General features: G+C 55.1%; 1 protein-coding gene across 1 annotated transcript in view; it reads left to right on the top strand.

Moving 5' to 3' along the window:
- The window catches only part of NTN1 (netrin 1), a 77,763-nt gene that overhangs the window by 40,685 nt on the left and 22,032 nt on the right, over positions 1 to 15,046 (top strand). The window contains exon 2 of the mRNA XM_039703738.1: positions 2,885 to 3,073. Coding sequence (XP_039559672.1) covers positions 2,885 to 3,073 — 189 coding nt within the window. The remainder of the gene's footprint in view (positions 1 to 2,884; positions 3,074 to 15,046) is intronic.

Genomic DNA, 15,046 nt, shown 5'->3' with positions numbered 1-15,046 from the left:
GCGGGGCTGGAGCAGACCGTGCCTTCCCCCAGCTCCCTCACTGCCTCCCTGGAGGGCTCGTCCCCCAGGGCATCCACAGTGTTTAGGTTGCTGACTCTGCATGAGGACAGGGTTGGCTGTTTTTAGGAACTCCTTGGAGCTTCTTGTGAGGTTCAGCTTCTTCCCTTCTTCAGGATTTTCCTGTCCCTGGGACACCAGTGGAAAATTGATCCTGGGAGCAGAGCTGGGAGGAGCTCTGCACACTCCACTTATTCCTCCACATTCCTGTGCGGCTCTGCTCTGGTGGCACCAGTGGAAATGTTAGCAAAGAACTCGAGAAAATCCCCAGAGTTCTGTTTTCCTGGCTTTGCAAAAACATTTCTGCTTATCAAGCAACCCAAAGAAATGTGAAGATTTTCACTCACTCTTCGTGTGGGCTCAGCTTTGAATTTTAAGAAGGGATTTGCCAATGCAATCTTGCAAAATACTCCAGTGCCAAGTCCAGCTCTCCTAAAATACAAGTTTTAGGAGGAGGTGAGCTTTCATTCTCCTGGGAAAACATGCATTTCTGACAGATTTGAGGGAGAACTAAGGCTTCTGTGAGGCCATGCTACTCCCTGGAGAAATGTCCCTTCATGCTGATCAGCAGGGACCAAATCCTGTGGTTTGTGGCACCAAAGGCAGAGCTGCTCATGAGCCTCGAGGCTTTGAACGATGTTGATGTGCCCATATGGTCACAAGCTACAAGAGCCCTCAGGCTGAGGGATGTAGATCTTTTTCCTCTGTTTGAGCCGTGCCCAGAGGCTGTGCCATGGGCACAGGTCCTGCCCTGGGGGTCAGGTGTGGCCAGGAGATCACTCCCTGTGTCCCTGTGCCCTTGGGAAGGCTCTGCCCTGAGGGCAGGAACCAGCCGTGTCCTGCACCTCCAGGAAAAGGTTCAACCTCGCCTGGTCACCTCTGTAAAAGAAGAGCTGGGAATTTCAAACCCCGCTGCTTCCCAAAAGCTTTGCTAGTGCGTTCTGCAGGGCAGGAGCCACCTCCAGAAGCCTGTGTGTGGTGGAGCCGTGGTGCGGGCTGGGGCTGCTCAGCACGTGTGGGATGAGGAGGAAGCAGAGCTGAGCAGCAGGGCCCAGCAGGCTGCTCTTCCTGAGCTTCCCAGGGAAGGGGGGAAGCCACGAGGGGGGACACCAGCGCCTGGTGCGTGCTCCCGTGCTGCTTTCGCTGCTGAAAGTGCAGCTTCAGCACATGTGGGACCGGGCCAGACCTGGAGCAGCCACTCCTCTGGAGGCAGGAGCGCTGTCTCCGGGCTGCTCCCGCTTGTGTCCTGTTGGGGAGATGACAAAAGCTCCTGCAGGCTGCTGGGCTCGTCCCAGGAGGGCCAAACCGCGGCTCACAGCCCTGGCCCAGCTCCGTGGCAGGAATCTCTGTCCCTCACGCCTGGCACAGCGCTCCCAGGCCGCTCCTGTCACCATCAGCACGTCGGTGGCTGCTGCTCTGCTCTTGGGGACGTGAGGTTGGGCCTGTCCGTGTCAGCCCGAGGAATTCCGACGGCAGAGCACGGAGCCAGCGGCTCCATCCTGCTGGGGACACGGGGACGGGGGGATGCTGCTCTCCCCTGTGCTGTCACGGCGTGTGTCAGCTGGGGATTGTTCCTCAGAAACGCTCCGGAGCTGCGCTGGCATTTTCTGGGCTGAAATTCGATAATTGAGCAAATACAGCGTGGCTTTGTGTTGGGAGAGCACCATAAGGTAAACAGGAAGGAATGAGGGATTAAGACGTCTCTGCTCTGAGGGAAGGTGACAAGGCCGGAGCTGTGACACCTCCGTGCCGAGGCGAGGGGCCCAGCTGTGGGCTGGCGTGGCACAGCTGCATTGTTCAGGGGTGAAGAGCAAATAAAAGCCACGGGAAAAGAAAACAAGCTATAAAATTCTCAGCAAAGCACAGAGCCCCAGCAACTGCGTCCTGATGGCCCCGTGACAGCTCTGGGGAGAGGCGGGCGAGGGGTCGAGCTTTTGAAGTCCCCAAGTTGTCCTTTGCAAAGGCCCCCTGCTAAAATAGGCCTGGTGTTGACTTTAGGCTGCATATGGTGGAGGAATTGGACAGCTCAGTCACAGCAATCAAAGCAGGGGGCACCTTTTGGAATTTGGCTAACTGGGTGTCAGGCCGGGCCTGTCCCAGGTGGGATGGGGGATGCAGGGGCAGAAATGAGGATTTTCAGCATGGTCAGGGCTGCAGGTGAACAACAGAGCCTGTGGTGTGGAAAGCTGAGGGAGAAACCAGTTAGGAAGGTCTTGGAATGGTATCCAGAGCTCAAACGTGTGTGTCAGGAGTGGAGAGAATGGGAAACTGGGAAGCTCGGGCAGGTGATGATGGAAAGCCCTTCCCACAGGGACTGAGGGGGTTCTGAGGTCACTGAAGGGGGGGTCCCTCAGCAGTTTGGGGACCTTTGCGCTGAGCAGTAACGACACAAAGTGAGAGTGGATGAGAAGGGAGATGAGCGGTGCTGCCATGGGGAAAGTGCTTGTGCCAGAGCTGAAGGTGCCACAGGGGTTTGTGTGCTCTGTCCTCTGACCACGGACGGGCCCCTGTCCTCACAGTTCCCTGTAACCCCCCTGAGATCAGGGGAGGCAAAACCATAATTAACGCAAGTCAGGACAGTGAAATGTGGTCTTGTCAACCTTGTTTTTCCCTCTGAGAAGCTGGGAGGGCGCTGGCCCCACCAGCGGGCTCCTCTCAGCACAGCTCGGGATGTGGGTGAGCAGCTGGCCTCCCACAGCCCGAGGAGCCACCAGGGCCTCCCCCAGCCCGACAGGGCATCCCCAGAGGGTGGGCAGCAGCTCCCAGGGGCTGGCAGCTCCCTGTTTGGGCCCCGACGGTGACAGTGTCCCCTCTTTGCCTCCCCCAGCCTGCAACTGCAACCTGCACGCGCGGCGCTGCCGCTTCAACATGGAGCTGTTCAAGCTGTCGGGGCGCAAGAGCGGCGGCGTGTGCCTCAACTGCCGGCACAACACGGCGGGCAGGCACTGCCACTACTGCAAGGAGGGCTTCTACCGCGACCTCAGCAAGCCCATCTCGCACCGCAAGGCCTGCAAAGGTACGGGCTGGGGGCTGGGGGCTGGGGGCTGCGGGTGGGAGCGGGGCTCCTCCTTCCCTCCGCCACAGCTCTGCCTCTCGCCCAGCTCCCTCTCCCAAACCCCTCGGAAATTGCCTTTCTTGCTGTTTGCCATGGCTTCTCGTGCCCCCGCGTCCCCTGCCGTCACCTCTGCAGCCTCGTGGTGAGGACAAGGCCACCCACGAGCCCTGCCACCACCTCTCGCTGCTGTCCCCAACCTCCTGCCGAGGACGAGCCCATGGAAATAGAAGCCCTCACTGCTGAGGGTGACTGCAAGTTATTTGAGGGTTTGTCACTTACAAATGGTGCTTCATCTGCTGAGGATGACTTCAAATTATTTCAGGGTTTGTCACTTACAAATGGTGCTTCATCTGCTCCTACCTGGTCATCACTCTGCAAGGGCAGGGGGCACAGAATCCCAGGTACGGCTGAGATGTAGAATTTCAATCAGCCTCCCCCCAGCCCCGTCTCCAGCTGCCACCCTCCAGGCAGAGCTGAGCCCACGCACAGAACTTGTCACTCCTCCGGACGAGGAGAGAACAGAAAAAGGGGAAACGAGTTTATTTTGAGCTCGGAGTATTTTGAGGTTTCCTCGTGTGGCCGTGGAGGCGAGCTGGGATTCAGCTGGGGTGGGAGCAGCAAGAAGAGCAAATCCTGCAAAGGAACCCTTTTCACTCTCAGCTGCTGCTGGAAGAGATGGAAACCCTGAACCTGAGGTGCAGTGAAAGGAATCAAGCAAACATTCAAAAGCCAGATTAGAAAATGCTGGGGTTTCCCACAGAAATGCTCAGCTCTTTTCTCTCTGAAGACTCGTTTCAACAAGAAATGGAAAGCTTTTTGGCTTTACATTGGTATTTTTGGCTGGGAAGTTTGGGGTCTCCAGCATTTTCAATTTTTTGTTTTGGGTTTTTTTCCCTTACTGAAAACAGACATTTTTTGCCATAGCAGAAAAGAAATCCCCTTTTCAGACAGTCCTACTCCCCCTTTTTGAACTCTGTAAAAACAATTCCAATGAGATATTTTTGCTGTTTCCCAGGTGCTCATTCCTGCTTTTCCCAGCTCACCTCTGGCAGCTGCTCCCCTCTCCTGTCTGTCCCTCCGTGCTGTCCCCTGGCCCTTCAGTGTCACTGACAGCACCGAGTCCTGCCCAAAGACCTGGCTGGGTGGCACCTGCAGGTGGGAAACCTCTGAGTTTTCCATGCCTCAGCTTCCCCAGGCGAGCACAAAGAAGACATCACTGGCCTCTGGGGGCTTTTCAGGCTGAGTTCCCCACTTGCAGGATCATTCTCTCTATTAAATCCTCTTTGCAATTGCTCTGCCTTGTGGAGCCTCTCCCTCACCTGAAAGTGGACGTGGCCAAGTCTCAGCTCTCCTCCAGCCGGGTTTGTGCCAAACCTGTGCCCATCAGGTTTGTGGGAGCTGTGCTGGGCACGGGCAGCACCCATCAGCACGATTTCCCAGCCCTGAGGGGGTTTTGTGGGGGCAGATCCACTGTCCTTCCAGCAGTGAAATGGAGTTCCCCTCAGCAGCAGCAGCCCTTTGAAAACTCCTTTTCCCCAGCTCTGTCCCACAGCAGGGTTTATGTTCCCTCTGGTTCTCCCTCCTCGCTCAGGGCTTGTGCTGAAATCAGTGTTGAAAATGGGCAGGTTTAAACCCAGCCTTCCATTGAACAGCTCCAGCCACCTCTCCTTTGGTAACACCATTCATTTACCATCGCACCAAACCAACACTCCCAGAGCCTCATCTCAACTGAACGTGGTTAAAATTAAGGAATTAACCACCCTAAGCTCCTGCCACCTCCCTCATCACTGCCTGCGCCCAGCAGAACTACATTTTCCCATATTTTCCTCTATAAAACCTGATTCTTTAATCCATCACATCACTCTGATCATGTCCCACACGTAATAAATTTAAATAAAAGCATCTCAGAGAGCCCTGCTGCCTTGGGAGCTGCTGAGGAGCTCGTGGCTCTCACCCACCCCAGCAAGGTCTCGGGTGATCTCACAGCAAAGGCTCCATGAAAGAGCTGCCAGAGGCATTTTTTCATTAATTCAACTCCATTTATTCAGCCTAAGTGACACATCCAGCTAAGCTGCCTCTCCTGTGCCTTGCATTCCTCATCTCCCACTCCATCCCATGCACGAGGTGCCTCCACTCACAACACATCCAACAGCAGCAAATTAAAGAGGCTGGAGTTGCATTGTTTGAAATGATTGGTTTGGGTAATTATGCAAAAATATGACATTGCAGAAATGCTTGCACAATGTCTCCTTCTTTTTGACTTGGAGAAAAGGAGAATTCCACAAACTTTTGCACGTGCTGCAGGGCACGGGTGAGGCTCAGGCAGCAAAAGGTGAGCAGAAAGCAGAGCTGGGCAACACCCCTGCCCAGCTCCGGGCTGCTTGTGTTTCCAATGGCCAAGCCTTTAATAATTGATAAATAAAAGTCTTTTCTAATGGTCTGAAGTTGAGATGAGCACTGCAGGAGAAGGCATAAGGAGCTGGGGTGGAAGGATGGTTTTCCCTGAAGGCTAGCAGTGATCCAGCCGTGCCAGGTGCTTTGCTCTGTGTTTGCTTCCAGTGGCTTTCCCTGCAAAAATGATAAAAGCCTGGAAGCTGGCAGTGGCCAGAGATGCCCTGGGACACAGCCACGCCAGGCAGGCTGTGGCAAGGAGGCTGCAAACCACAGGCAAAGGAGCTGATGACAGATGGAGCAGGGATATTGCACGGAGTGGCAATGCTGGGTGCGTGCCAGGGCCTGCCAGGCTGGAGCTGGGCATGGAGCTGGGCATGCAGGATGTGGCTGCGCCGGGTGGGTGGTCAGGCAGCCCCTGGGACACCAAGCCAGGGCTCCCTGGCATTCCGAGATCAGACTGCAGCTGATCCCTGCCCCAGCCGTGCATCCTGGGCTGGATGGTGCTGCTGCTCCTCCTCCGGGGGCTGGGTGGGCTCACCCCGGGGCAGGGGAGCAGGATGCCCTTTGTCCTGGCAGACACATCACCCCCATCCTGGGCACACCCCTGGTGTGGGGGCTGGCCCCAGAAGCAACAAAACTCGGGGTATAAGAAATGTTCATGTTCATTTTTCAGACTCGGACAAGGACGAATTGTTCCTCTTTTCTCCCTGGTTTTTGAGAAATCACCAAGAGCTCCCAGCACGCTGAAGCCCTGCTTCCAGCTCCTTCTGCTTTCCCTCTGCTCCAAATGATGTTGCAAGTGAAATTCCACATCTGGGTCCTGCAAACCCTTGTCCACCCCACTCTGTCATGGGCTGCTGTAAATCAGGGCCCTGCTGTTGGTTCTTTTGATTAAACTCCCTCCTGATATTTGCCAGATTATTGGCACTAATGTAATTCCATTGGAGTGGAGAGTCTGCAGGGTTTTATAGCCTGGCTGTAAAACAGCTCTGTGCTTCGGGGAGAGGCTTTGCACACTTTTTGATGAAAAGATGACAAACGAGACGTGCTCTGAATGCACTTGTGCTGAGGCTGCCAGCACAAACCCCTCGTGCAGGGGCAGGATTTGGCACCTGGAGAGGTCACATTCATCAGGGCTCAGCGTTCTGGGAGGAAATGGCATTGTCTGTGCTGCTGCAGCCTGGGGAGCTTCCCAGCTGTGCTGCAGCACTTCATGCCTTGTGCAAGCCCCAAAAAGCACTCCCAGCCTCCCTGCCCGTCCAGGCCTGCACCCACCGAGGGTCAGGAGTTGACGTTGGCATTCTGGAGGCACTTTGGGCTGGAGCAGAGGGAGGTGAGAGCTGTCCCCATGGGCTCAGCCTCCCGTCCTTCATTTCATGGCTGCACATAAAAGGTTTTTCCCCACTCAGTCACAAACATTGAGTGAGGCAGAACCTGAACCCCTCTGGCTTTGGGGGAGCCCAGCAGAGCCCCGGGTGACAGGGACAGTGGCACCAGTCCCTCTCTCTCTCCAGTGACTATAGAGGGAGCTGCGTGACCAGCTTAGAGCTGAGCTCATTCCCTGGAGGCTGGGCCGGGGGAGATGGATCCTCTCTGCTCCTGATGCTGGGTCCCCCCGGGAAGTCGGGGCACAGGAGGTGGAGGGGGGAACACAGAGAGCAGAGCCTGGGAATGGTGGCACTGCCCCCAGAGCAGAGCCTGGGAATGGTGGCACTGCCCCCAGAGCAGAGCCTGGGAATGGTGGCACTGCCACCCCAGGTGTCCCACTGCTGGTTCCTGCTGCAGCATGGGGACACCAGTCTGCCCATGGTTCCAGTCGTGGCCAGCATCCCTCCAGCCCTGGAGATGTCCCCTGTCACCAGGGTCCCCAGTCACACCTGGGTGGGCTCACAGGTGAAGCATGCCAGAGACGTTGGGATGGCCTGGCTGGCTCCTGCTCCAGGGCTCCAGGGCTCCAGGGCCAGCAGTGGTGGCTCCTGCAGGGCTCTGTCCCCAGCCTTCCCTCACTGCAGGTCTCCACTGGGACCTTGGGGTCACCTCAGGAGGGGCTGAAGTGCAGCCTGAGGGGCACGCTCCCCTCTCCAGAGCTGCCTCATTTTGATGCCCATCTCTTCTCCAGCTCAGCTGTGGTTTTAAGGCAAACTCCAAGGCAACACTTTCCAGGAATTCACCCCAGGGAGTTGTCCTTAATGCTCAAACTTCCTTCCCTTCCTCTCCTCCTGTTGCTCCTCTTTGGACTCCAGCTGGAGCTACTGTTGAGAAGGGAGAGGAGCAGCCCGTGGTGTGGCAGGGCTTGGGCTGGGCTCTTGTGGCAGGGCTTGGGCACCTCTGAGGAATCACATCCCTGGAGCAATTCCAACCTTTCCAGGCATCGATCTGCCAAGCACAGACTTCAGTTCCTCCCCAGGACTGTGAAGATTCTCTTCCACTGCCACAAGAACGATTTTCTAGTTGCATTTCCATGCTGCATTTGTCAGTGGCTGTGCCTGAGCCACCCTTCCCCACGGCCCCAGAATTCCTTACATCGATATTACTGCAAGCCCTGGGAGCTGATTTATGGCTTCTGCATCTACAGCTTGTCCTCACAGCCCCAGGCACACACAGAGCATCGGAGAAGGTTTCGAGAAATGCAGCTTTGAGCTCTCACAATTCACCCACCTGGGCTGGAAGGATCCCAGAGAAAGGAAGGGACACGAGCATTACTGAAACTCCTGCACTGTTCTGAGTTTGTAAAATGAAACCATGGAAAAGCAGTAATTTTTTTTGTTCAAGACTCAAGCTTAACACAAGGCATCTCCCAGCCCATGCCAGCTTTTTAAAAATCCATTAAAATCCACATTTTAATGATAGATGAGCAGACACATCAAATTAGGCAGCTGCCTCTGTGTGAGGCAGAGTGGGCAGAGCTGTGGAATTCAGGGCAGGACGCTGCTGAATCCACGAGGAGAGATTAGGCAGCTGCCTCTGTGTGAGGCAGAGTGGGCAGAGCTGTGGAATTCAGAATTCAGGGCAGGACTCTGCTGAATCCACGAGGAGATGGAGGAGGCTGCTCAGAAGGAGCTGGGATCTCCATTGCCACCTGGAACCACCTCAGCACCTTCAGAGGAGAGACACAGCTCACAGCTGAGTCCGAGTCCACGGCAGACATGTGCATGGCCCAGCTGAACAGGAAAATGTAGACAGCACTCATTCCCTGACCAGAGCCGGCCCTGCATTCCTGAAAAATCACATCCTGGCAATGCTGGTGCCCTGCAGGAGTTTACTGGATGAACTGGGGGCCGGCCACCTCCCAAACTGGGGTTTGGGTTTGGGTTTCCAGCAGAGAACCATCCAGGAGCAATCCTGGAGGGCAGGTTGGGATGTGGTTTGTCAGAAGTGGTGACACAATAGAGGGGAATTTGCACCCTATTAAGAAAATAAAACCAGACTAAACCCCGGCTCTCCATTGCTGGTCTCAGACTAAGGACAAAAGTTGCTAAATTCACTTGCACAGCCAGACCTTTGCATATCCATGAGACAGAGGAAAGAAAAGGAATAATTTGCCTTCCCCATGAATATTTTCCAATAATGGAGATAATTTCCTGCTTCAGAACAGTTCTCAGGAGTGGAAAGTGCTTCAGGCTCTCAGATCCTGAGAATTAAACCCAAGCTCAGCCCTGCTCATCCCCACACTCTGGTTTTCAGTGTACTGAAGTGGAAAGGGTTTTTTTTTTCTGGTAGGAAAGGATTTCTTTTCCAGTTAAACAGATGCTTCTCGGAGCACCACAAACGAGGGGCTGGGATTTGTGCCCCAGGAGCTCTCACTGGGGTTTCTCCCTGCTCTCGGGGTGCTGGGCACTCTCCCCATGTGGGTGCCTTGGTGTCCCATGAGGGCTGTGCACACCAAAAGGATCCTTTTGTGCAGAGCCTTTCCAGCTTCTCCCTCACCTTCCCCATTTTCCCGAGCCTTGTGGCAACCTCATTATCTCCGAGAGTTCTGCTCCACTGCCAGATTTGATTTTTATTATTAGAGGGAGAATGCACTTCTAGGAACCTCGTTTCCTCCCGAGCCAGGCTAAAAACCCATCAGGAAGAGAAAAACTTTGCCTCTCTTTTTTTCCCCTTCAATAACAGCATTCCCAACCCACTCTTCCTCGTGCAACACCTCCCATGAGGGCAGGGGGAGCTGGGCTTTGCTTCAGGGCCACGAGGCCACCGTGAGCTGCCCCTGCAGCGCTGACCTTTTGAATGGAAAAATCAAAGGGATCACATCCCCCACGATAAAACCCAAGTCTTGCCAGCAAAGTGGGGTGAAGGAAACACCAGAGCTTCACCCCAGCATCCCTGGCAGCTTCTCCCGCCCTGCTGGAATCACGCGGGAAGTGGAGCTCTCAGTGGAAGCTTTAACAATTTTGGAACAAGGGCATTTTCCAGCGTTTGGGGCAGTGCTGCCATAATTGTCCCATTGTGTGTGCCACTAATGGCTGCCCACAGTGCCCCTGCCCAAAAAGTGGATTTATTGCCGGGGTTCCAAGGCCCCGCCGGATTAGCGGCGACTCCGGCTCAGCGGAGCCTTTGTGGCCCCGTCTGTTCCTTGTTATGGAGAAGACAAAGCCAAGGTCTAATCTGTGAAACTTGGCCCAAACTGCAGGGCACCAAAGCCCTTGGCTCCCCCGAGTGCCAGTCCAGGAGGGGAAACGGGAGAGCCCTGAGAAGTGGAGGAGGGAGAGCAGGAGACACCCAGAGATTGTTTGGCTCTGCCCAATAAAGGGAGGAATTCATGTTCTGCTGGCAAGAAACCTTTAAATCTCCAGGAGAATGCGCTGAGGGACACTGAGCACGAACACGATCCTTTGGAGGGCTAAATGCAGCTCGCAGTGTGCAGACAGGCCGAGGAGCTCACGGCAGAGCAGTTGGTGGTTAATATTTAAAAAAAAACATTATTGGTGTTCAGAGCGAGCACAGAGACATTTCCACCCGCTGGTGCTTTGCAAACCAGCTGGGGCCAGAGTGGGTGGGTGCACGCCGAATTCCAGCACTGAGCACGAACACGATCCTTTGGAGGGCTAAATGCAGCTCGCAGTGTGCAGACAGGCCGAGGAGCTCACGGCAGAGCAGTTGGTGGTTAATATTTAAAAAAAAACATTATTGGTGTTCAGAGCGAGCACAGAGACATTTCCACCCCGCTGGTGCCTTGCAAACCAGCTGGGGCCAGACTGGGTGGGTGCACGCCGAATTCCAGTTTCTCTTCCCCATAAATCCGTGGGGTTTGCAGGACGTGCTGCCCGTGCTGGAGATGCTCTGGCAGTGCCCGTGGGCTCTGCCATCCCCAGAGCCAGCACAAACCCCTCCTGAGCGCCCAGGTGCACGGCTTCGGCTCAGCCACGGACAAATCACCGGGATGGGTATCCAAAGGAAGGAGCTCTGCTTGTTTTGAATTGATTTCCCAAAGACAGGAGCCAAAGAAAAGCTGTGAAAACATCCTGTCCTCCCTGGGACCGCTCCAAGGTCACCCCTGGGATGGATTTCAGCGACCGGGGACACTCCAGGAATGCTCACACCTTGATTCCCTGGGAAGATGTGTTCAGAGGGAGCAGGGTTTAAAGTACCTGAGCTGCTAAAGACAGTGGAACAGGGAAAAAACAACTCTGCAACAAAAAACCTCACTTAAGTAATAATGCCAGAACCACCCTCTAAATGCTAAACCACAAGGTTAAGTGAGACATGTTTGCTGCATCAGGATGCGTTGTTGAGGCAACAGGAGAATTTAAATTGAATTTGTTTTGACATTTTGACAACAAACCTGGGTTTGTTGCGATTTTTTCCAGCAGAAGTTTTCTGTAGCCACATTTTTTTCTCCCGTTGAAGTCTTTGGAGGAAAGAAGGGAAGCAACCAAAGGGAAGCAATTTTTGGCCATGATTCTGGAAAAGCATTTTAAAGCCTGGTTAACTATAAATGTGCACCTAAGGCACACTGGCTACCTGGGATTGAATTTGTGCTTCAAACTGAGTGTGATTTCTGAATACGGGAGCCTTCAGCACTGATTATTGCAAATTAAGGGGTTTTCCCCAGTTTATTGCATTGCTGGGTTCCTGCTCAGTGCAGAGGCTGGATCTGGAGCCTGTGAGGTTTGTGATCCTGGCACATCCAGGGTGACAAGAGGACATCTGGACACCCTGGCAAATCCAGCCTTTTTTCTTGTCCAGGCAAAAGGATTTTTCATCACTCTGCAAAGCTCCCAAGGAAGCAGCTTCCCCGAAAACAGGAAGATGCTAATTCTCCAAAAATGCAGATCTTTTCAGGCACCTTCCCCATAAAGGTCACACTTGCGGAGAGCTGAGCCTGGAGATTTATCCCTCTGTTTACCTTTCCCCACTCGTGTGGGGGGCAGGATTAGCGGCTGGGAATACCTCCGCCCGAACACCGGGGGTGCGGAAATATTTGCATTTTTGTCGTGCTATTTGTCTACCTTCAGCGGGGCAGAGCCATCTCAGCAAGTTCAACCACCTGCCCTGAAAAAACAGGGGTTTTTTACCCCGAGCACGGCCCCAAGACCCTCCCAGGTGTTTTTGAGCCCCAAACCGGAGCTGAAGCTGGGATGGGCGATGTCTGCCTCGGCAGGTTTGTACAGAAAGCAGGGGCTGATCTGGAAGCTGCAGACAGAGCTGTAAGAGCCCACGCAGATTTTCCAGTTGGGCAGAGCCTGGCCCCGGGGAAATCTCCTGGCTGCAGGCGGTGAGGAGCTGCCTGGCAGCGCTTATATCCGTATATATATTAATCCCAGCTAATGTAACTACAGATGTTCTCATTCAGAGCCCTATCTAATCCTGTTGGGCCCTTGCCATGGTGTCTCGTAGCAGGAGTTCTACGAGTTAATTACGTGCGGTGCAAAGCAGCGTTTCCTTTTATCCTGGAGAAGGTTGCCTTTTCAGCGCCCTCAATGTCCCTTTGTTGCCGGGCTTTGAGGACCAGTGAAGAGCAGCACCTGTCTGACCTTGCCGGCGCTCTGCATTGCTTGGCAGCCCTCCACCGTCTCTTGGCAAGGCACTCCGAATCTTTTCCGTGGGTGCTCTCCGTGCCTTTCACTCCAGCTCCCAGCTGAGGACGTGCTATTGATTTCTGTAGTGCCCTGATATGAATTCAGAGTTTCTCTCACCCCCTTTCACAGCGCAGCCTCGCATCTTGTGGCTCTTCTGAGCTCCGCTGCAATCAGCCAGATGTTTCATTGAGTCCCAGATCTTTTCCTGGAGTGGGTGCAGTTAATTGGGACCCTTCAGCGCGGATGAGCCATCCTGTTCCCTCCTTGCAATTATGCTCCTTCTGCACTCCGGATTTTGGCTGCTGTCCCCTCATCCTCCCGGCCACTTGGGGTCTGTCTCGCAAAGAGCGGCGTGGTGTCCTCACATCTGGAGCTCGAGGTGCTCACCTGGGAGTGCTCTCAGCTCCCTGCTTTCCTTATGGTTATTTTATAGGGAATTCAGCTTCTGGGAGCAGAGGCACGCCCCTGCTGCCCCCATTGCCCGTTAAAGCCTCCCCACAGGCTCCTGCTCCTTTTCTCCTCCACAGCCACGTTTTCAACCAAAAAATAACTTCATTTTTCACTAGGAATTCCTGGTCATCTCTGCCACAGACACTCAGCATACATTTTCTAAAGATTTTTGGGAAAAAAAACCCCAAATCCTCAGAGTTGTTTCCCTTCCCCCGATGTTCTGTGGGCATCTTTCTCGCTCCAGCATCATCCCCGTTTGCTTCTCTCCCACCGCACCCTCTGCGGGGTGATCCTTCCAAGCAAGGCATGAGGAGAACCCCCACGTTATTCTCCTGACCATCTCAGGGATGTCCCGGACCCTTTCCTGCCCTGCTCACAGAGCTGCCCTCGGCCCCGGTGCCCCGAGGGCTCTGCCCAGCGCAGGGCACTGCTGAATCCCTGCACCTCGGTGGGTGATGAACAATCCACAAATCCTGGCAGCCAGGGAAGGTCAGGGATGAAAGCCAGGCAAGTTCAGGAATGCAAACGCCGCTGTGAGTGCCAGGGTGCCCATCGGAAAGGCGGCGGCGATGCCAAGGGGCGTTTGCAGCCATCACCCCCGCGCTGGCATCCCGCGCAGGCTTCCCTCAGTTCGGGGTTACAGCCCAAAGGAATTTGAACTGGATCGGGAAATCGGCATCGAGCACCAGCCCTCCGTGGCTGGGCAAGGAGAAGAGCCTGTAATTGCTGGCTGCAAGTGTTTGCACTGGCCGGGGAACTGTAAATTACCTTTAATTGCTCCTAATTGCTGGCGCTGGTTCAGTTTCTCGAGGACAGGGACGCAAATCCCCATGTGCAGGCACTGCCAGAGCCGCTCCTGCCTCCCGGAGCTTGGGAACAGACCTGGGGCCCGGGGAGGCTGGGGACAGGCGACACTGAGCCCGTCCCGTCACCCACCTGCCTCCCGGAGCTTGGGAACAGACCTGAGCCCGTCCCGTCACCCGAGAGGATCTTCCCCTCGCTGTGGCACTACCCGGGGTCTCATCCCGGTGAAATCCTGGTCCAGGGGCCGGTGAGTCCCCTGGGCTGTTCTCCCCATCCTCCTGCCCTTGCCTCTCCTTGGGTAACCCTTCCCTGCTTTGCTTATTTTTGTGTTAGCTCCTGACTCTCTGCTCTTCTTTAACTCTTTTCTCTCCTGTTCCTCCTTCAGGCCTTCGCTTCATGTGGTTTTATTTCCTCTCCCCCAGCACTACCCGAGCCACCCCTTTGGGCTGCAGAGTGAAGGTTTTCCCACCTAAGCATCCCTCTGCGCATCACCGGCCACGCTGATTTCCCCTTAAAACGTTTCCACTCTGAATTAGCTTTAGAAAAGGATATTTCTGCTGAGAGCAGGTTTGCAAGGAGCTGTTTCCCAGGGGCAGTTCAGGGCAGGGGGGAGAGAGGGACTTCTAATCAAAAACTCCAAATCAGAAGTGTCGGGAAAAGAGGAGGAAAGGAGCTAAAGCTTTGTTGGTTTCTCGAGGGGTTTCTTTCCCTCTCACGTGAAAAATCCTCGGGTTTTGGCAAGGCTCTGTGTCTGCCCAGAGGGACAGGCAGTTAGGAGGGGTCAGGCACTTTGAGCTCTGGGATGTCCCCGGGGGAAGTTGGACATCCCAGAGCAGGGCTGCTCCAGCACCTCCAAGCCCTGCTGGGCAGGGATCAGCGGGGAGCTGCTGCCCAGTGCGGTCAGACTGGAGCTGCTGCTGCAGGATCCTGCTGGGCTGGCTGGGGGAGCCCACAGCCACACCAAGGCCTGGGAACCCAAACCCTGCGTGGGATGCGCTCTGCTGTCCCCAGATGAGGCACTTTTAGGGTGTTGGAGAGCCAGGGGCGTGCAGGGTCCAGGAAAAGCCCTCTTGGGAGTGATGTGCCCAGTTTGGGGGGGGTTGAAGCCACTGGAGCCCTTGGGGACACTGGCCCTGCCCTGACCCCCAGCGCAGCCCCTCCAGGCCCAGGCAGTGGGACAGCTTTCCCCAGCCCCTGTTCCTGGCAGGCAGCTCCCCCGAGGGGCAGGAGGAGAGCGGGGTCAGCGCTCCCCAGGGAGGGATTTGGC

This window comes from Passer montanus, unplaced genomic scaffold (genome assembly GCF_014805655.1).
Source record: "Passer montanus isolate IOZ18808 unplaced genomic scaffold, ASM1480565v1 scaffold168, whole genome shotgun sequence".
NCBI classification, from domain to species: Eukaryota; Metazoa; Chordata; class Aves; order Passeriformes; family Passeridae; genus Passer; species Passer montanus.
Note: the sequence above shows the minus strand (reverse complement) of the source record. Positions and strands in the feature narration are given on the sequence as shown.